This window comes from Ailuropoda melanoleuca, chromosome 12 (genome assembly GCF_002007445.2).
Source record: "Ailuropoda melanoleuca isolate Jingjing chromosome 12, ASM200744v2, whole genome shotgun sequence".
NCBI lineage: Eukaryota > Metazoa > Chordata > Mammalia > Carnivora > Ursidae > Ailuropoda > Ailuropoda melanoleuca.
The window spans coordinates 21,026,880-21,050,036 of NC_048229.1; the positions used below are offsets into that span (position 1 = coordinate 21,026,880).

The following is a 23,157-nucleotide window of genomic DNA, read 5'->3' on the forward strand; positions in this document are numbered from 1 at the left end:
ACAAAGGAAAATGTTTTCTGGCACCGCAACTGCCTCCCTGAAAAATAAAGGAGAAAGGAAGGAAGATTGATCTGCTTTATTAAAAAAAATATGTATGGTAGATATTTATGTGTGTTAAAAACAAATCCTGTTGCTGTATCCATGAAAATATACACATACACGTCTCTAAATTGGGTTAAAGAAGCATTGTCAGACTTGACTGGGGATATATAGCACACTGTACTTTTAATCTCCAAGTTTTTGAACTGAAACTCAAGTCCCTGCCTGGGGACTTGAAATTAAAAATTAAAGTATGGAGGCTTTTGCTTAAAATGGTATGCTGGTTATTCATCTTGTTGACAACAGTAGATCATTTAAGCTGGTTCACTAGGAGTCATAGTTACTGTTATAGCTCCACTGTGTTTCTGACCATTCTGAGGAGGAGAGAGACAAAATAGCGAGCAGCGGGGGACGATATAATATCCTGACGGCTGCACTGTTGAAATGCCGTGTGTTCTACATACTACAGGTTTCATGAAAACAAAGCAAGAGACCACCCTCATTAAGGAGATTGGGCAGTAGCCCAAGCAGCTGTGAAAGGGAATAGAAAACAGCCCCTGTTTGTCTCGGCTTTTCCATTCTTTTTGTCCAGAAGTTTAGTGTCACCAAGCACAGAGGTCACATTGATTATTGGGGTATGAGACTCATACTGATATTGTTGCAGAGGAGATTTTTTTTTTTTGGCTTTCCTATTTTATTTTTTTATAATAATTTTTTATTATATTATGTTAGTCACCGTACAGTACATCCCTAGTTTTGGATGTAAAGTTTCATGATTCATTACTTGCATATAACACCCAGTGCACCATGCAATACGTGCCCTCCTTACTACCCATCACCAGCGTAACCCATTCCCCCACCCCCCTCCCCTCTGAAGCCCTCAGTTTGTTTCCCAGAGTTCCATAGTCTCTCATGGTTCATTCCCCCTTCTGTTTACCACCCCCCTTCCTTCTTCCCTTCCTTCTCCTACTGATCTTCCTATTTCTTATGTTCCATAAATGAGTGAAACCATATGATAATTGTCTTTCTCTGCTTGACTTCTTTCACTTAGCATCATCTCCTCCATTCCGGTCCATGTTGCAGCAAATGTTGAGAATTCGTTCTTTCTGATGGCTGAGTAATATTCCATTGTATATATGGACCACATCTTCTTAATCCAGTCATCTGTTGAAGGGCATCTCTGCTCCTTCCACGGTTTAGCTATCGTGGACAATGCTGCTATGAACATTGGGGTGCATATGGCCCTTCTCTTCACTACGTCTGTATCTTTGGGGTAAATACCCAGTAGTGCAATTGCTGGGTCATAGGGTAGGCAGATGAGATTTGTTTATAACAGTAAGTTGAATCTTGTAGTAGCTGAAGCTATTTTGGTAGTGATTTTGGTGTGAGAAATAAAAACCTTAGCAGGGAAGGACTCCTTATGTGGGGCTGAGGGGTTTTAGGAATCCCAGAACCTGAATTTTACTTTTGAGATCATGGGAACAGTGGTAACATAAAATGCTTTTAGTTGTTTTCAAAACTAAATGCAATAAACTTTGTAATATCCAAGGCACTGTGCTAGTGACTTTGGATAAAAAGGCATTTTACTGTAATATGATATATGTACAGAATTGTACACTAAAAATAATAAGGCTTATGGGAAAAAATGAGGGTGGTGTAGACTACTCAGAATCTCTGCAGCTTGGAACCACAGAACTGAAAAAACCAAGAGCTTAACAACCAGGCAGGTAGCTCAGCGTGGTGAAGGTTGTCGTAGTTATTAAAAATGTACTAAAAAGAGAATTAAGAAAATGCTGACTTGTGGAAATGTGAGATAATGCATTTGAAAGTGGAGCTCTGAGCCAATGGGTTTGCCATTGAGGTGGGCACAGAAGGAAGTAAGACTTGCCCTGAGATGAGAAGTAGAAATTATCCCTCTCTTAGCCTTGTATATAGTCATTCACTTTTCATTTTTCTTAAAATGGAGTAAAGGGCCATGTCTGTGTAACAGCCTAGCTGAAGCCATTTTACTTTTCCTTATGAAGGTTATAATTCTAGTCTACTCTTCCAGCGCCTCTTGCCTAAGAGAAAAAAAATCACATATGAACCAATATGACTTCAATATTCTATTGAGAAGAGCTAAGTGGTGCTTTAGAACCATGTGTTGATGCGGAACAGACTGTAAAAGAGCAAGATATGCACTCTACCTGCATGGAATTGATCATCTAGCTGAGAATATGAGAAGTAAAGTTAAATGATGAAAGGTTTAAAAAGGGCTCAAGAAATACTGCAAGAAATAACAAAGTGTAGTATATGATTATAAAATGATTAACTTTGTGGGTTATGGGGGGGTGTGGGGGGTGAAATAGGTGGAGGGGATTAAAGAGTACAGGACACTGAGTAAGGTACAGGATTGTTCAATCACTGTATTGTACACCTGAAACTAATATAACAATGTGTGTTAACTATACTGGAATTAAAATTAAAAATGTAATAAAAAACAAATTAATGCTTCTGAGGAGTGATATGATATTTAAGATTCTTTAGCTATTGGATATTTAGTGGGTTTTTTCCCCTCCCTCATATTTCCTCCCTTTCAATCCAAGGCATATTTTATTTTTTATTTATTTTTAAAGATTTATTTATCTATTTGAAAGAGAGAGAGTGCGCACATGCAGTGGGGAGGGGTAAAGGGGGAAGGAGAGGGAGAGAATCTCCAGCAGACTCCCTGCTGAGCCCAGAGACTGGCACGGGGCTGGATCCCAGAACCCTGGGATCATGACCTGAGCCAAAACCAAGAGTCAGACAAGTCAGATGCTTAACTGACTGAGCCACACAGGTGCCCCCACCCCAAGGCATATTTTGAAAAGCTCTCAATGAAGAATACTTTATAGAATCATACTATAGAAAGAACACTTACATCTGACTCAGTACCCACTAAAGATAGATATTTTAGGGCTAGATCTCTAGCTTTCTCTTCTAGTATTGCATAACTTGTGATGGTATAGTCAGTAAATTCAATTCAACAGGTTTTTTTTCTGAATACCAAGTATTGCATAGCACTATGCTAATTGCTGAGTAAGATGTGGTCCCTGCCCATCAAGAGGGAGTAGGAAAAGGGGCATAAACAAGGTAACGTGAAAGTATAGGAGAAAGAGAGAGAAATGCCAAGTGATCAAACTGTGCATGTCTTCTTGAAAAAAAATGGAATTGGAGTGGGGTTTGGAAGGATTGCAAGACTTTGGCAGACATACTGGAAGAGAAGAGGGCTTTTGGCAGAGTTGGAGCAAAGAATACACATAGGAAAGTGCTGAATGTGATCAGAATAGTGAGTAGAGTTGTGGGTGGAGTAAAGTTTGTGTGGGGGCGCATCGGTGGGGGGTGTTTAGTAAAAGATAAAGTGGAAAAGTAGATTGGAGCCAAATTGTGGGAGTCTTTGGATACCAGAACTCAAGAATTTGATTTATTCTATATGTAGTGGTAAGCCAGTTAAAGTTTTGAGCCAGGGAATGCATGATCAGAGTTCAGAAAGGAAAGAAACCTCATGGTAGTTGAGTGCCTACTGTGTACACTGCTGCTAACATTATATGCTTTATGTCCTTATTTACTGCTCATAATAGTCCTGAAAAGTAGGTATTATGTGTACGGTTGAACTATATGGGAAGTCTTTGTACCTTTTGCTCAATCTTGCCGTGGACCTAAAACTTTTCGAAAATAAGGTTTATAAAACTTTTGAGAGTAGGCTTTATTATGGCCCATTGTAGAATGGTGATGCTAATATGTTAAAAAAAAAAAAAGAAAACAACGGGTTAGATGTGTGCATGTGCGATATGGACGTAAGTGCACAGAAGAGCCTGGGACAAGGCATGGTCAGTTGTTTACAAGGTTACCTCTATGGAGGGAGGTGGGATTGGGGGTGGTGTTGCTGAGGAACTATCTCTTGTTACTTATATACTTATCTATTATTTGAATTTTTACTAAAATGTATTCATGTGTTTACCTTTTTTAAACAATGAAGTTATAAAAAAAAGTAGGCTCGGGGCGCCTGGGTGGCACAGCGGTTAAGCGTCTGCCTTCGGCTCAGTGCGTGATCCCGGCATTATGGGATCGAGCCCCACATCAGGCTCCTCCGCTAGGAGCCTGCTTCTTCCTCTCCCACTCCCCCTGCTTGTGTTCCCTCTCTCGCTGGCTGTCTCTATCTCTGTCAAATAAATAAATAAAATCTTAAAAAAAAAAAAAAGTAGGCTCACTTTACAAGTGAGCAGACTGAAACCCTGAAATGATTTGTTCAAAGTCACATAGCTGGTAATTGACTGCTCAAGGTAAGTCCATGCCTGTCTCATTTTTGAAGTGGTCTTTCCACTTAGGAAGTGCATTAGAGAAGAGGCTGGATGCAGAAATGTAAGCCTGTTGCAGAAGACAGATGATGGGAAGCTGAACTACCAGTGGTAATATAAATGGAGAGATGTAAAGAAGTGTTATGGATGGAGACTTGAAAGAATTTAAGAGATTAATGGGATGAAGGTAATAAGGGAGGGGAAGTATTGAAGATACCCATTTAACCAAGAGAATTTCTTCCTTTGGTCACCAAATATTTAATGCACATTTATCATATACCTGAAAGTGGTTTAGGCAATGGGGTTTCAACACTGAACAAAACAAAGTCCATGCTTTCATGGAGTTTATATTCCAGTGTGTAGGGGAGAGAGAGACCATATGTAAATATGTTGCTATAGATGCAATTTTTTCTTGGGTGGAAGAGAGAGGCATTTCTGAAAAAGTGGTGCGTAAGCGGAGACCTGGAGGAAGTAAGGGGAAAAAAGCCATGTGGTTCTTGGAGGGGGGGGGGAAGACTAGTTCAGGTAGAGGAATCATCCAGGGTAAAGGCCCACAGGAGGAAATATGCTTGTACTCATAGTATAGAAAGGAGAACAATTTGGCTGGACTGGAGAAACTGAAGGGCATAGTGGAAGAAGATGAGATCAAAGAGGTTGTTGAGGGGAGGGTAGATCGGATAGGGTTTGAGGGCCATAGTAAGGACTTTGGATTTTACTGTAGTGGGAAGACGTCAGAGGGCTTTGAGCAAAGTAGTAACATGGTCAGACTAACGCTCAATAGAATCATTCTAGCTGTTGTGTGGAGAATAAGCTATATGACACAAGGGTCAGATCCATGAGACCAATTGGGAGGCCCTTGTTTTAATGTAGGCAAGAGAAAATGATGGCTTGGGCCAAGGTGGTGGCAGTAGAGTGGTGGGAATTAGTTGGGTTCAGGATATTTTTTTTTGAAAGTAGGACTAATTAGATTTGCTGAAGGATTTCATATGGGGTATGAGAGAAAGAATGGAACCAAGTTATTTGACCTGAGCTACTAGTAGAATGGAGTTGCTATTTATTGAGCAATGGGAAGAATGTAGACAAGAGAAGTTTTAGGTGAAGGGAGTTGGAATTAAGAGTTCAGTTTTTGATGCCTATTAGACATCTAGATGGAGATTTGAGTACACATTTGGAATTAAATGAAGTTATAAATTTGAGAGTTGTAGATTATGACTGGTCAGTTACCCTGAAATGACAAACTGTAAATAGAGTTCGGTGAGGGAATGTGGACAGTATGGGATTAACGTGTCACTACGGTGGGCAAAAGAAAGTGTCTCAGTGCCTTTGATTTTCATCAAAGAAAGTGCATAAATAAAGCAAGAAACATAATAGAGAAGATACATGAGAGCCAAATACTAGTGACTGGAATATTTGGAAAAGAAGATCAGAAACCAGGAAGGGAAACCAAGAATGAATGGCTAGTGCATGAGTGACTACAGCTGTTCTTTCTGCATCCAACCTCTTGTCTACTGCACTTCCTAACTGGAAAGACAGAGACTTGAGAAGAATGGAGAGAGAATGGAGTCAACTGAAGCCAAAAGAGAAAAATGTTTCAAGGGTGAGGAAGCGATGGTCAAATAAAGCTGAGAATTGATTAATGGATTTACAGCATAGGGGTCACTGGTGATCTTGCTTAGAGAAGTTTTGGTGGGGAAGGTTAGAGAAAATGGGAGATGAAGTCGTGACCAAGAATACATAACTTCCTGTATTTTGAAGCTGTTATGAGGTGCATATACATTTATGATGATAATGTCTTTCTGATGAATTTGCCCTTTTTTAATTAGGAAGTGTCCCTCTTTGTGTCTGTTTTTATTCTTTGTTTTATTTGTTTTATTTATTTTATTTTATTTTTTAAAGATTTGTTTATTTATTTGACAGAGAGAGAGGCAGCGAGAGAGGGAACACAAGCAGGGGGAGTGGGAGAGGGAGAAGCAGGCTTCCCGCTGAGCAGGGAGCCCAATGCGGGGCTTGATCCCAGAATGCTGGGATCATGACCTGAGCTGAAGGCAGACACTTAATGACTGAGCCACCCGGGTGCCCCTATTCTTTGTTTTAAAGTCTACTTTGATACTGCGGTAGCCACTTGAAGGTCAGTTTGTTCTAATTTGGCTCTCGTGTTTGTCTGACAATTAAGATTTTAAGTTGAAGGTATTTATTTGCACAGTGAGTTTGGTCCAGTGTTGTGCATTCTAGCTCTCCTGTCCCTTTCCTCATTTACTTGTCTTGGATAGCTGATGAACTTAGAAACAATTACCAAAGGTTAGGTCCAGACATACCCTGTCAAAGAACCGAATCTGATCTGTTATCTATACTTTGAAGATGACACAGGTGAATTTCATGTTTTCTGTGCCTCATTTATGTCAGAAACAGCTTTGGGGTTGAGGGAATACTCAGCTGATGATGTGGAGAAGCAGCCCAGAGCTCTTGCCAAGTCTAATAGAGAGTAATAAAATGCCTTGGTACAGTTGTCATAATCGCTACTACGATGCTGTAGATTAGTGTGTTCACTTTTGTATCTTGAGGGAAAATGCAGAGAATTTACTTTAATTTGACATTTGGTTGGTTTGGATGATGGTTTGCTTTATTTCTTTTGATAGCTTGGATCATCCCAGCAGTCACGTTCCTTCATGACTACTGCGCCCATGCCTTAATAAAGCTCATGTCGCTAGTTACAATAGAATAATTAAGTTCTGTTCGGTCTGGGCTGCTTCCATAATGCCTCCCTTTTAGGAAATTTGAATTTGGGTCTGGCTGTCTGTTGTTGTCCATTTATTCTTTAGCCAAATAATGAAGAATAGGTACTTTCTCTTCCAGTGCCTCCTGCCAGTACACGTCAGATATGTCTCAGTCTTGCATGGAGATTGAAGGGATGCTTAGTTTTTAATCTAATCTATTGAGGTATCAGAGAAATATGTTTTGAAATATAAATAGAACATAATTTTTAAGGAAAAAATAGTCTTTAAATCTTGTAGTTTTCTTTGGCAGAGGAACGGTATTAACATCTGGTTACCAAACTGTGGTACCCTTAAGAGAATTGGAGGTGGTCCAATTTCCAATAAAATATTGGATTAAGTGACTTCACTTGAGTTTTTATTATTTTTAAGTACATTTTTAAACCTCTGTTCTCCCTGTAATTTGCAGTTTGCATTTACTTGCAAGCAGTGATTTTAGTTTACATGATGAATCACTCTCTATACCAACATTTGTAGGATACCACAAAAAGTATCGTCAGAGTGAAAATGCCAGGTTACCAAAACGCTGCAGACAGGAAGGCACCATTTACTATTAAGGCATCTCCGTCCTTGAATCTTTGTGTTGGGAGGGAAGGAACTGATATCTTTGGGCACTGATCTTGTACCAGGAGCTTTACATATTTTATGTCTTTTAGGTTTGCAATAAGCCTTTAAAGTAGCCTCATTCATTCCTCTCAACAGTCTGCTCAATCAAGGACAGATATTATAATTTCTGTTGCACTAGTTTGAAATCTTAGAGAGAGGCTTGTGAGTTGCCTAAGACCACATAGCCAGTCAGTGGTGGAGCTGGGACCAGACCCCAAATTCCTCACCCTTACTTTATTCCTTCCACTGGGTCTCCTGATTTTTTTTTTTTTAATTTTTTTTTGAGACTGTGGTGGTAAGAGCTGTGAGAAACTTGAGAGGCTCATTTTTCTAGTTAGTTCAGCTTTCTCACCTAACATTCTCTCTTTCAGCAACTGCAAGTCTAGTGCATGTATGTGCCTAATACCAAGGTAAATACTGTCCCACCCTCTAGGAGTTCAGAATAGGATAGGTAAGGCAGCCGTGAGACAAATGCTAGCAGTGACATTTAACAGGTGTTGCTTTCTGAGGGCCTGGAGAAGTTGTAATTTATGTAAACTTTCCCAATGACATAGTGGAAAAGTTAGGACTGGAGCACTCATCTGTAAAAATGGGGATAATAGCACATTCTTCTCAGGCTTGTTGTGAGGATTAAATGGATTATCAGAGAAAACCCATGTATAAAGTATTTAGAACAGTACCTGGTACAGAGTAGCTGATGAAGAAATTTAGCTTCAGTTTTATGCTTTTTCTGCTCCATAAAACTGCCTCTCCAGATTGGAGTGGATAAGAAGGTCGAGAATTCAAAGACATCTATCTCATGGACAGAAACAGTAGAGGAGAAAACATGCTTTCTCTTATGGAAATTTAACCAACAAATTATTACTCTTTAGCAGAAGGGACTGATTATAAGTAATTGGATTTCATACAGCATACAGAATTACACAAACCAGTCCTTTTTAAGCATGTGCCTTATTCTGAGCTCCTCCTACATTTCTAACGTGCCTGGATCCCCACATTTGTTGGATTTGTTTTGGGATTTGTTTTACTATCACATGTGTCGCAACGTTGGGAAGGCGGCATTTTTTATTTTGATATATGTAGACAATGATTTTTAAGCTGTTCCAGCAGTGTTTGATGCTTTTATTCTCCTATATACTCCTGTTTAAGACAAACAGACAAAATAAAATTGCTTCTCTTCTCCAAGTTAGACCTAAAATATGCTCACTTTGGACTTTATTCACGTATATTAACAGTGGAACTTTTAACTCTTCTCAGAAGTGGTATGCTAACAATGCTTTCTTCTTTTTAAAAAAAACTTTATTTTGGAATAATTTTCGACTTACAGAAAAGTTGCAAAAACAGAACAGAGAGTTTCTGTATACTCTTCACATAGCTTTCTTTAATGTTAACATTTTGATTAGGCATAGTATAATTATCAAAACTAACAAATTAACATAGGTACAATATTATTAACTAAACTACAGCCCATATAAATTTCGCCAGTTTTTCTGCTAATGTCCTTGTCCTGCTCTAGGATATAATTCAGGATCCCACATTGCACTTAACTGTCCTACCTCCCCATAAACCTCTACTATGTGACTTGCCTTCCTTGTCTTGGTTGGTCTTTAACATTTTTTTGTAGTGATGTTCTGCTAATGATGAATTTTTTCAGCTTTAAAAAATATTTTTATTTATTTTTAATTGTGATAAAATACACATAACACAAAATTTACCATTGTAACCATTTTTCAGTGTCCAGTTCTGTAGTGTTGTGCATTCACATTTTTGTGCAGCCCATCTCCAAAATTCTTTTCATCTTGCAAAACTGAAACTGTGTACCCGTTAAACAGTAGCTCCCCATTCCTGCCTCCCGCCATTCCTCGCCAGTCATCATTCTACTTTCTGACTCTATGAATATGACTACTCTAGGTATCTCATATGAGTAGAATCACACCATATTTCTTTTCGTGACAGGTTTATGTCACTTAGCAAAATATCCTCAAGGTTCATCTTTGTTGTAGCCTGTCCCATGTATGTGTGTATCAGAGTTTCCTTTCTAAGACAGAATAGTATTCCATTGTATGTATGGATTTACCACATTTTGTTTATGCATTCATCTGTCAATAGAAACTTGGGTTGCTTCCACCTTTCGGCTATTGTGAATAATGCTGTTGTGAACATTGGTGTACAAATATCTGTTTGAGTCCCTGCTTTCAGGGTTTTGGGGGTATATACCTGGAAGTGGAATTGCTGGATCATATGGTAATACTATTTTTAATTTTTTGAGGAACTGCCATACTGTTTTCCATGTTAGCTTTTATATGTCTGAAAATACCTTTTTTTTTCTTTGCTGTGGTATTTGAGAGATACTTTCATGAAGTCTAGAAATTTCTTTCAAAGATTTAAAGATGTTGCTCCACTTGTCTCTCTCGTATTGTTTCCAAAAGGAAGTTTGCTGTCATTCTTTGTTCTTGGTTAAATCTTTATTTTTTCTGGCTGCTTTAAAGATTTTTTTCTTTATTAATGTTTTTAAGAAAATTGATCATGATGTGCCTTGTAGCTTTTGTTACATAGTTTCTTTTTTTAAAATAATAGTTTTTATTAAACCTGGAAAATTTTTAGTTTTTATTTCCCCAAATGTTTTTCTGCCGTCTTCTCTCTCTCTTCTCTTTTGGAGACTCCAATTGCACATACATTAGACTGCTTGAAGTTGTTCACAGCTCACTGATGTTCTGTCGAAACACTGTCTCTTTTCATTTCTGTTTTTAATTGGTATGTCTTCAGATTTGCTTTTGTTTTTCTTTCGTTTGTGTCTACTGTTTTTTTTAAAGATTTTATTTTTAAGTGAACACCCAACATGGGGCTCAAACTTACAACGCCAAGATCAAGAGTTACGTGCTCTACCAGCTGGGCCAGTCAGACACTCCTGGTCTTTTAAAGATATCTTCCAGGTCTCTCCTCAACATGATCATGGTTTTTTCTAGTTTCTTGAACATGTGGAATATTGTTATAATAACTGTTTTAATGTCCTTGTCTACTAATCTCTTTCATTTCTGTTTTGGTTTCTATTGATTTATTCTTCTCCTTGTTAAAGGTTGTATTTTCCTGCTTATTTGCTTGCCTGATAATTTTTAATTGGATGTCAGGCATGGTGAATTTTACTTTGTTGGATGCTAGGTACTCTTTTATTTACACAATATTTTAAAATTTTGTTGTGAAGCTTTGTTGTTGTAAATTAGTTGGAAATATACTTCATGCCACATGAATTCTGAGGTGTCTTTTGTTTTGTTCTGTTTGTTTCTTTTTCATTGGGGATGGTGGGAAGAATGTTTCTGGCTTTCTGTAAGCTCCAGAGAGTGGTTCCACCTGCTTCTTTCTGGTGGTTCTTTCCCCAGCCTTGGCTAAGTTTCCTTAACTGATGTGCTGATCAACTTTCAAGTGAAGACTTAGGATGGGAGTACCTTCTGAAGATCTCCACAGTTTTCTCTCAGTGCAGCTCTTTCCTCTCCAGTATTCTGGGTGTGAATTCTACCCACCATAGCCTTTTGAGCTCCTTACACGGTCTTCTCAGCTAAGGGGAAAAGCTGGCTTCTTCTTGACTGCCGCTTTGCAGAGCTGCAACCGAAAACTCTATGCAGTGAGCTTGGGCAGTCATAGGGCTTACCTCTTCCTTTGTCCTCTCTCAGGGATCATTGTCTTTTGCTGCCTCTTGTCCAGTGTCTAAAAACTGTCATTTCTTCCGTATTTCCTTCCAGTTTTCAGTGAAGTAATTAGGTAGATAGGTCTTGTCCTTATTATTCCCTCTTGCCTAGAGACAGAATTTGAGCAAGTTATTTAATCTCCTTATGTTCTAGGATACTCATCTATAAAGTGAAGATAATACTTATGGATTTGTAAGGATTGAATAAGATAAATCACATAAAGCACTTACTACAATTCCTGGCCCAAACTAAGTACTCAGTGAATGTTAGTTATTATTATTGGCACCAAAGGGGGGAGAGAATGGCTTGAACTCGTCTGGGAAACTAAGATCATGAGCCAGTCCTTTTTATTCTGACTCACTTTCAACTGACTTAAAAGTATTAAAAAGCAAGAACTACTGGTGAAAGTGTTTTTCTCCCTCCCCTCCCCCTCCACTCTTCCCTCCCCTATTTGTTTATTCATTTTTTTTTAAACCAGGCCTAAAACATCCTTCTTAAAAGCTTAATCAATGTAGAAGGTAGTAACTTTCTCTGAAACCTTCTCCCCCCGCCCAAAGTCAGAATAGTATAGTAATCAGGAACACAGTCTATGGAGTCAGACTTGGATTGAAATCCTTGCTTCCCCTTTTACTAATCTGCAAAGTAGGTATTCTGCCTGCCTAATCCTCAGTTGCCTCATTTGTAAATTGGGGCAGCACCACACACTTCATGTGGTTGTTGAGAGAATCAAATTAATGTGTATAAAACCCTTTAGAACAGTAGCTGTCACATAGCTAGGACTTAGTAAATGGCAGGTAAATGGTAGCTATTAGGTTTACTAGTAGTGAAGTTCACACCAGAGATCTAAAATTGAAATAATCATATCTAACTCCAATGTTGTAGGCAGTGGTTTCCTTTTAGCGGTCTTTTCTTTTTATTATACAACTTACCTAATAATATTTGAATATCACTTTATAGTTCACAGAATATATTTACATACATTATCTTGTTTGATGCTTGAATCTATATCTCTGTTTTCCAGCGAGGAACCTGAGACTGAGAGAAGATAAGCAATGAATTTAGGGCCAAAAAGCTAGTAAATGATGGAGCCACAACTAGGTCAGTGATTACAGAACTCCTGCTTGAGTGTCGTTTGCACTGTCCATGTTGCTTCCTAGTGAAACTTTTTACTTGTGTCTAAATTTGCATATTGTATCATCAACAACGGATATTATATTCTATCAGGGCAAGGATTATGGAGAATCTCACTGTTTTTATTTTGCTTAGTGGCCAGCATTCAATGTGTAGATATTATTTACATGATATCTTTGAAAAGAAAAAGTGTAATTTTTCTTTTACTGTTTACTTCCCCCAAATGAGTGATTATTGAGAAATTAATACATATTTGTGTAGGACACTGTTACGTGCTAATTCTTTCTTCAAAATGTAGATGCATAACTAGACTCTTGAGAGATTTTCATTTTGAAAGCAAATATCTTCTATGTAGGTAAATGTACTACATTTTCTTTTCATGATAGAGCTTTTCTAGAATTACCTCAAATGGAACTGCTATTTGCCAATTTCATGGAAGTTACAGTAATTCCTTTAGTAGATTCCATTTATAGATCAAATGTCTATGACTAAATATAATTACTTACAGCTAAATCTGATCAAAGCAATAAGCTCAAAATAACTTATGTGGCATTTAAAGCAAAGAAGGGAGGCAGGATGTTTCAAATGATGGACGTTTCCAATTGTTCTTTTTGAAAAATTATTTTGAAAATGTCTGTGTTCCTCCACGTTTGCTTTCAGAAACAAAACATAACAAAAAAGCACTTCAACTTTTATTTCATGGTTTTTGCCTATGCTAGAATATCCTTACAGGGAGAGAATTTTCTTTGGGGCAGTTAATTATATGTTAATTATCATGGCCTATTTATGGTTTTGATTTCCTTCCCTCTACTTCCCTGTATTAGAATAGTTGTATTCTTTTAAGGAGCCTATTTTGACATGTTTTTGCTATTTTACCTATACTGTTTATAGATTTAGGCAGAAGATTGCTATCATTTTCAGAACCTGGTTTTGGTCAAATCCTCTTTTTTTTTTTTTTTTTTTTANAAATCCTCTTATAAACTTAGTATAGTTATTTGGTAGTTATTTATTTCCTTAGCTACTGGTTACATCCTTCATAATTATCTATAAAACAAGCTTTTAAAAATATAAAACAGATTACTCTAGATGTTAAATCTGCAGTCAGCGGTCCTTGCTCTCATAATTAAAATATGTAGTGAGTACAGATGTTAAACAGTGGTATTTTTGAAGATGTGGTTGCAATCTCTGGATTCGAGTGTTCTTCATCTTCTCTTCTGCAAGGGAAGGATTCTGTCAATAGGCCTATAATGCCCTAAGGTACTAAGTGTCACTATGCAAGTAAAGCAGCCTGAGCATTTGGGATTCTCTTGGTTTGCTCGTCTTTTACAGAACATTGGATGCTTATAAGCAATTAAACCTTTGTCTACCACATGAAGAAAGGGCTTCATAAAGTATCTGAAGGAGTTAAAATGAAAGTCAGACGCCAGGGTGTCGTGTGTGAGTGTGTGTTCCAAGGTGTCGTGTGTGTGTGTGTGTGTGTGTGTGTGTGTGTGTCTGTATTTGGAGAAAAAGGAGTGAACTTGCCTTACATTTTCATCTTTCCTGCACAATACCTGGCATTTAGTAAGCACTTGATACATATTATTTGAATAAATGAAGAATCCAGTAAATAATGTAAGGTACTTCTAAATATAAAGTTATCTCTAGGGGTGAGCTCACCAATAGCCACTGTTCTCCTACTTTCTCTTTTACTTGCCCTTCATCCTAGTCTACCCTGCTCTTGCGGTTTTCTTCATCTCTTTGTTGTATATTAGAGGAAAAGAGAGATTCAGCTAAATGCAAACCTCAGCTAGAAACATAGACTGTTTTGGAATGGACATAGCTCACCCACATTTTGCTGGTGGAAATGTTCCTAGGTTTGGAAATGGCTCTGTTTTCCTGACTTCAGTGTTTGCTCCCATATAGCACAAATCTTGTTGCTTTTCCCGCGTAGACATTTGCTAGCTGGGACATATTGGCAGAGGTGAAGGGTCATGGAGACTGACTGAAAGGGAGAAGAGAAAAGGAAGGAGGAGAAAGAAAAGCTGACCATCATCATCCGAGAGTCCCCATCCTGGCCCCTCTGTTAGGAATAGTTATTGTTTCTATCCAGTGCATAGAACAAAGAGCATAGTCTTGGAAAAATAGATATCAGTGTCTTATACTTACTTTCTTCCTTTAAAAAAAAGTGATAAATAAGACAAAGCAAGAACAATAGGGAGGTGGGGGAGAGGAAGTGGCAGCTGGCAGAGGGTTCAGGGAATATGGCTGGGACTGGAGGGAGAAAAAAAACATTGCCATGTGGGTGAGTGAAATGCTGGAGTTTCAAAGCGGGAGTAATTTTACACTGAAAATCCTATAATTATGTGCTTGGCTGTTTAATAAAAACATCCCGTGGTGAAATTACTATATATTTACTCTGTATCTGAAATGCAGAATATCTTAAATACATGTGTCATCATGGGATGGGTGCTACATCTTAAATTTTTTATGAAAGGAAATTAGATGTTTTTAATAGCAGCCGCTCAGAAATTTTCCAAGTATGAACAATCAATTCAGAGTTACCTGATTAAATCTGTCATTTGTCAGTCTTGAAGGTTTCCTGTTTTCTGAACTCTTGAAAAAAAATTTCTCTGGACACAAATGGTTATATTATTAACCTCTTAGATATGAACCTACTGTGGAAAAAAAAAGTGGTAGCAAGTGTGGTTGGGTTGAATCTGTATGCCTGCATGCAGGGCCCCTGGCCTGAGATTCAAGTTTATACTGGGTTTCTAAGGGGTAGCACCATGTGACTTTGCCTATAGAAACAACCATTTCACTGCTTTCATGACAGTTAAAATGACCTTGAGTCAATGAGTTAACTGTAGTATTTCCCGAGTCACTTGAGGTTATTCTTAAAAACACAGATTCTGATTTCGTAGATCTGGGGCAAGCCCTGGGTTTCTGCCTTCTCTGAGATGGTTCTAATACTTCTGGGCCGAGGACAGCACTGAATAGCAGAGGTTTGTAGTGTTGTTTCACTGTGTTACTCTCCTCCTCTTTGTAGCTCCGCCTTTCTTGATCTGTGTGTCCCTCCACCTCTGTCTCTCTCTGCTTCTGTTTCTCAGTTTCTGTCTTACCTTCTCTGCGTATCTCTGCCTTGTCTTTCTCTGCTTCTCTCTGCTTTTCCCTTCTCTGCTTTCCCTCTATCTCCTCTCGCTGACAACCTGCCTCTCTCTGCTTATCTCCTCCTTCAGCCTACTTACTTCTCTTTCTCCCTCTCATGCATGTGCACCCCACACTCACAGAATTACACTGTAGGGCACAGTCATGCTCAGTGAAGAATGTTGACCAGTATTTAATGATGTTGGTGATGTATTTCCCATTTTGAGCCTAAGCCAAAGCCTCCTCCTCCCTGTTCTCAGAGATAAGGAATAATGCCAAGGATGGGGTGTGGGGGTGCTGAATTTTTATTCACCATTGGGATTCTAGACATTGAGACATTCTAGAGGTGATCGTGGTTCCCTCAAAAGTAATAGAAAAACACATAAATCCCCCAGGCTGGTCTGGTCATTACAGAGGTTACAGTGGTCATTCAGAATCCAGTAATCTTAGCTGATGAGCTGAATTCCTCCCCCTAATTTAATTACTACCCTTCAAGAAGTCATACTTCTTACAGCCATGCATCTATTTGCCCCCAAGATTTAGTCCAGAACAGCTAGCTAGTAATTTTGAACTAATTACCTAAACCTTGGGCATTGAGTTCCTCATCTGTAAAATATGAGTTTAGCTAGATGGTCTCCAAGGCTCCTTTTAGCTCTGACATGCTGTGATTTTTAAAGTCATTAGGTAAAGAACATTTCAAATATTGGCTGTTAGTTTGTTCAAATCCTTGTTTGGATCATTTTCTCATGAAAATATAAATTTCTGGGGCGCCCGTGTGGCTCAGTCCGTTAAGCGTCTGCCTTTGGCTCAGGTCATCATCCCGGGGTCCTGGGATCAAACCCTGCATTGAGCTCCCTGCTCAGCAGGGGAGCCTGCTTCTCCCTCTCCCTCTACCCCTCCTCCCACTTCTGCTTTCTCTCTCCACCCCCACCCCCCACTCTCTCTCACAAATAAGTAAAATCTTAAAAAAAAAGAAAATATAAATTTTTTTGTCTGTAAAATGGGGCTAGACTTGTTATGTTCTGGGTTTAATTAAGATTAATCAATATATTTCATCTCTCAATGATCTTGAGTAATGTAGGTAAAGGATAATGTAAGCAAAAAATCATTTTTATTTACTTTAGGATACACTGTCTAATTACAACAGAATTTTCTTCCCGATCGGTTTGCTTGGGCTGATATCGGGCATGGTTTGTATTTGTGAAGCTACCCGGAGCTATCACTATCTGGACATAATATCTAACACTAGATAATCTGAAGCCTAAGAAGCCCAGCGGAGTGCCTTTTACTCTTCAGTGCCCTGGATATTCTCTACTTATTATCACTGAACAGAAGGACAATTAATAACTGTTTTAGAAGGTACTGCTGTTTTTGGAAACATCCATTGTATTTTCTTTTGGTTTTGGTGGGGAAGAAATGAGGATGCAGGGTAGAATGAGTAGGGCCTTGCCACGCTGTGCTTTTTATGTATTTGTCTTTTCTTCTGTAAATGCTCCCTGTACATGTTAGATGCAGTACTCGTATGCTGCTACTAGTTTGAATGTTGCTTGGATTCGATATCTCAAAGTTTTATATATTATATGTTTTCTATCAAATTAATTTAGAAGATTATTTAATTAAGAAATTGTAGGTGATTATCTTCTGTCATAAGACTTTTGATTTTTGTCACGATTTATGATTATAAATTCAGTGATAATGCAGATTGGGATGTGCTGTCACTGGTACCACAGTGAAGGTTTGGATAGATGGGGAATGTCAGATTGGACAAAATGTAGAATAGTCTTTATATAAAATGTTCATTTATCCCTCAAAACAGGTACATCTTGCTTTAAAGAAATGCAGGACATAGAAAGTCAGGGTTTAACTGAAGAGAAGTTAGTGAGGGCACCATTTACAGAGATTTGTCACTGAAAAAGGGTAGTGAGATATCTGGACCTGGTTTTCTGAGGAAGCCGGAGAGCTGGCATCGAAGAACAGCCATGTGAGAGAAGCTATAGCTGCAGAAATCCCTGAAACAGTCATGTCAGGACCGAGAGGGAGCTGAGGGGTTCTGGGCGAGGGATCAGGAAACGGTACTCTGATATGTTGCTCCTCTTGCATTCTGATCTCCCATTGGCTGAGCCCCAAAGCCCGGGGTAAGAGAACCCTAGTTGTCATAGAGGTTGGCCTCCTGGTGCACCGGCAAGGCAGGGTATGGATAAGGGGGGCAGGGGACAGCAAACAGAATTCTCAGCACAGAAAAGGTACATTTTGATTTACAGATTGAATTCGGCCTCAAAGTAAAATGAAGCACATCTGTGTTTCATCTCATGCTGACTGTATATTCCTGTTAATCTTATGTATATATTTTTAACATCTATCATTTAAACTTTTTGCAAGTAATTTTCACTGTGCCTTGTGAATACCTTAAGAAGAAGGAGTTAAAAAAAAAGAAGAAAAGAAGAAGTTCTATGGGGAACTGAAAGCCAAAATCAGCTTGTTCCATAGATTTTATTTACTTCTGCAATTCTTTATTATACTCAAGAAAAGGAGACATCCTAGTTGGTCAAGTTGACATTTTCTTTTAAAGCTGTTGAAAGATGCTTTAAATTAAGCATGAACCTTTGAAGAACCTGCCAGTTCATTTTTAAAACATGACCAGTTCTCTGATGTACATGGATTGTATTAAGAAAGGATTCTATTTTAGCATCCGATCTTTTCTTTTGAGTGATGTGTTATTAATCTAATTATAGTACTTGTTACAAGTGATCACACAGAATGTAACCTTTTTCAAATGTGTCTGTAGTCGTCACACCTTCATGATACAACTTGGACCTCCCCATCACCTACTACCTTTCTAGAGGTTTACACGCCTAGTTTTATTTGTAACCCATTAGAGTCACAGGCAGTATTGTGAGAGCCTATCCTTTAAATGAGGAAGTTCTGTCTTAGCAACAAACAAAACAACAACAAAATCCTAACAACTTTTTAGTACATTCACAAACAGGTAAGTGCTGCAGTCTGCCCTTAAATGTAGCCGTCTTGTGTTCAAGATATGAGAGTTCTCTGGTCTTGCCAGGCTTGCCTGGACTGTCTACTGAAAGGGAGCTACCCTCGATCAGTCATACCCCTGGCCTTGAGGGTGAGGCCAGGTATCTTCCTGTCACCTTGGTTCATTTTTAGTCCCTGATCAGCATACTCTGTAGCGTATAATACTACACTAGGAGTAACTTTTCAAATCTAAACTTTTAAGAAAAGAGCTGGGTGTTTTTTGTTTTGGTTTTGGTTTTTAATTTTGGTTTTGGGGTGTGTATGTGTATGTGTGTTTGTGTGTGTATGTGTTTGCAAAAGTGGTTTAGGGTAGACACAAAGTGGATGCTGTAAGTAGTGACTGCTTGAAAAGCCAGACACCCTTCTAAGTCCTCGAGTCACATCTAAAGTACAGTGACTTACACCATTGTAGTTTGAGGGTTATTTCAAGTGTATGCACCCTAGCCAGGATGTGATCTCATTCTGGACTTCTGGATCTCCTTCTCTTTAAATATTGTTTAATAGTTACCTCTTTTAGAGTGTAGTTTTTTTAGGGCACATAGGTAGGTAGAAAAGCTGGGCTTTTGAAGGGTATTATTTTGTTGGTATGTGTTTATAAAGTCTTCAAATGGGTGTCGTTAAAAATTTTAAAGTCTTCTCACTGTCTTAAATGTTTTTGCACATTCTTTCAGCACCACTCACTGTTCTATCAGTTTAAACACGCGTCTTACCAGACAGAGCATTTACATGTTGTAGTGTACACATTCAAATGTGATTTCACAGTAATATTGCTGCATCCTGTTTCTATGATGGGATGGAAGCATTCTTTGTAGGTTTTCATCATTATAGTAAAAGAAAATTAAAAATAAGACTGTTGTGTATCTCTAATCTTCCGCAGTCATGGAAGAAATAAGGAGTCACATAAATTGTTTGGGTAGCTTAAGGAAGAACAAAATAAGGAAAAACAACTACTTTATAGGTAGCAGATTTCTTCTGGAGGTACCTGAAAAGTTTGGTCTCTACCAACTTGCATATTCCATCCTTGTCTACTTTATTCACTTTATCGTAAGTAGCCTTGTCACAAATATGAAAAACTATCTGAAAATGCAAACCTCAGAGAGTGCCTTTTTGTACTGTCTCACTTATTTTTTTTTAAAGATTTTATTTATTTGGGTGAGAGAGCTGTACTGTCTCACTTAATTCAGTTCTCTTGTAAAGAAAAATGAAAGCAGGGTAGAAGCAAAATGATTATTAATACTTGAATATGATCCTATAATGCTTTTTATTTTATTTTATTTTATTTCTATTTATTTATTTTAGAAAGAGCGAGTGAGCATGAGCGGGGGAGGGGCAGAGGGAGAGAGAATCTGAGGCAAACTCCATGCTGAGTCTGGAGCCCAATGTGGGGCTTGATCTCATGACCCTGAGATCATGACCTGAGCCAAAACCAAAAGTCAGCTGCTTAACTGACTATGCCACCCAGGCGCCCTGACCCCCCCCCCCAATGCTTTTTTATTTTTTATTATTTAATTTTTTTAAAAAAGATTTTATTTATTTTTTTGACAGAGAACAGCCAGCGACAGAGGGAACACAAGCAGGGGGAGTGGGAGAGGAAGAAGCAGGCTCCTAGCGGAGGAGCCTGATGGGCCCGATCCCAGAACGCTGGGATCACGTCCTGAGCCAAAATCAGACGCTTAACGACTGCGCCACCCAGGCGCCCCGCCCCCATGCTTTTAAAAAATAAACTTTACCGAGATACAGTTGACATACAGTAAGCTGCACATATTTAAAGTGTACAGTTTGATAAGTTTTGACATATGTCCATGCCTATGAAATCATTCTCACAATATTCACCATCCCCCCAAAAGTTTCCTTGTGTGTGCTCTTTATAGTTCCTACCAGTAATGCCCTCTCCAGGCAACAACCAGTAGCCTTTTATAAATTAGGTTGCATTTTCTACATTTTTGAAGAAATGGAATCATAGAGTATATACTCTTGTGTCTGGCTTCTGTCTCCCAGCACAATCATTTTGAGATTTACCCATGTTGCTACATATGACAGTAGTTCATTCCTTTTTCTTGTGGAGTAGTTCCCTTGTATGGATGCACCACTATGTATTTATCCATTTGCCTGTTAATAGATAGACATTTGGGTTGTTTCCAATTTTTGTATATATATGGCTGCTATAAGAATTTGCGTACAGCAATCCCATGGCGGCGCGTTAGGTACTGAACGCTTCCGCAAGCTGCGCTGCGCTGCGCTGTTCTGAGGCTGATCATAGGCATTCGGCCTTGGAGAGACACCGTAGCCGTGGAGTCGGTTTTGTTCCGAGCTGGCCGCCGGGAGTGTGGCGGCGGAGCAAACATGAATGTTGGCGTTGCCCACAGTGAGGTGAATCCAAATACCCGTGTTATGAACAGCCGGGGTATGTGGCTGACATATGCATTAGGAGTTGGCTTGCTTCATATTGTCCTACTCAGTATTCCCTTCTTCAGTGTTCCTGTTGCTTGGACCTTAACAAATGTTATACATAATCTGGGGATGTATGTATTTTTGCATGCAGTAAAAGGAGCACCTTTTGAAACTCCTGACCAGGGTAAAGCAAGGCTCCTAACTCACTGGGAACAACTGGACTATGGAGTACAGTTTACATCTTCACGGAAGTTTTTCACAATTTCTCCAATAATTCTATATTTTCTGGCAAGTTTCTATACAAAGTATGATCCAACTCACTTCATCCTAAACACAGCTTCTCTCCTGAGTGTGCTGATTCCTAAAATGCCACAGCTACATGGTGTTCGGATCTTTGGAATTAATAAGTATTGAAATGTTTTGAAATGGAACAAAAATTTTTACAGCTACTAAGTTTTCTGTAAGGAAGGAATGGTTAGTAAACTGCACTGTTTCCATGATAATGTGAAATGAGAAGTATTTACATTGGAGGGCCAGTTGCTGGTTCTTCATATGCTGTTTTGAAGTGCAGATATTTACTAGAAGATGCCTCTGTTTAATGCATGTGGTATCTTTCTGAAGAGGCTTTAGGCAGGCTGGGCAGACCCAGCTTATAAGTTAAAGGCTGTAAAGTGAGGGTATAGTAGATAAATCCAAGGAAATAAGAGATTTATAAGACACTGAGACCAGATTAGCTTATAATGAGTGGGCATTATTTTAGGAGAAGAAAAATTCCAGTCATTCAGTCAGTTTAAGCAGACATACATGTAAACCAGAATCACCTCTTTACAAGTTTAAAACCAGTAATCTATACTTGAATAAAACTTTTGTTTCATGTAAAAAAAAAAAAGAATTTGCGTACAGATCTTTGGATATATATTTCATCTCCTCTTTCATAAATACCTAGGAGTAGAATGGTTGGATCATATAGTAGGTGTATGTTTGACTGTTTAAGAAGCTGCAAAACTGTTTTCAAAAATGGTTGCATCATTTTACACTCCCACTTTGAGTTTATGAGAGTTCTAGTTTCTCCTTTATTTGCCAACACTTGGTATGTATGGCCAGTCTTTTAATTTTAGTCACACTAATGGGCATGTAGTAGCAGTATCTCATTATGGCTCTAATTTTCATTTTGGTAATGACTGATGGTGTTGAACATTTTTTCTTGTGGTTATTTGTCATCCATACATCTTTGGTCAGCTAATTTTTAAAAATTGGGTTGTTGGTTTTCTGATTGTTGAAATTGGAGAGTTCTTTTTACCCTTAATATAAGTCCTTTATCAGGTATATGCTTTACAGATTTTGTTTCAGTCTCTGGCTTATCTTTTTATCCCCCTAATTGTCTTTTGAGGAGCAACAACTTTTAATTTTGTTGAAGTCCATTTTTTTTCAATTTATTACCTTATAAATTGTGTTTTTGGTATCATATATAAGAAATCCTTGCTTACTCCAAATTCACAAAGATTTTCTCCTGTTTTCTTCTAGACATATTACAGTTCTACATTTTATGTTTTGGTCTAAGGTTGATTTTTAGGGTTTTTGTTTTTTTTTTTTTTTGGTATATGGCGTGATGTATGGATCTACATTTTGGGGAGGGGGAGTGACATCTGGATATTCAGTTGTTTCAGCACCCTTTATTGAAAAGTCTATCCTTTCTTCACTGCCTTGCTTTTGTCCTTTGTCTAAAAACAATGGATTTTTCTTATTGTGCCCTTCTGCTTTTCTTCTATATTGTTCAAAACTGTGAAAACAAAAGAACAGATAAAGACCAGACTCTTTGGAAAATAAACAAGACCTTTAATAATCTGGCCGCAATTCAACTCTCCTTGTTCATCTCCTACCATAACTAGCTTCTTCTCATCTCCCCCTCTTTTACTGTGTGGAATTGCTTTCAGTTCCCTGACTGTGTCATTGGCTTTCGTGCCTCTGTGCTTTCCCACAAGTTCTTCCCTCTGCCTGAGATACCCTTTTCCCAGTGAATCATCAGCTCCTTTGTTAAGTCCATCCAAATGCTTCTGAGAAACC

The 23,157-nt window shown here is 38.4% G+C and overlaps 2 protein-coding genes across 2 annotated transcripts in view; both read left to right on the forward strand.

Moving 5' to 3' along the window:
- Positions 1-23,157, forward strand: part of TTC28 (tetratricopeptide repeat domain 28) — a 585,777-nt gene that overhangs the window by 226,522 nt on the left and 336,098 nt on the right. The window lies entirely within an intron of this gene.
- On the forward strand, positions 20,845-21,890 carry LOC117795142 (ORM1-like protein 1). The gene has a single exon (XM_034638166.1). The coding sequence runs from the start codon at positions 21,046-21,048 to the stop codon at positions 21,505-21,507; it is 462 nt and encodes a 153-aa protein (XP_034494057.1). The 5' UTR covers positions 20,845-21,045; the 3' UTR covers positions 21,508-21,890.

Bases quoted from the DNA above. Each gene is read 5' to 3' on its own strand.
- LOC117795142 (XM_034638166.1), top strand. From the start codon at position 21,046: ATGAATGTTGGCGTTGCCCACAGTGAGGTGAATCCAAATACCCGTGTT.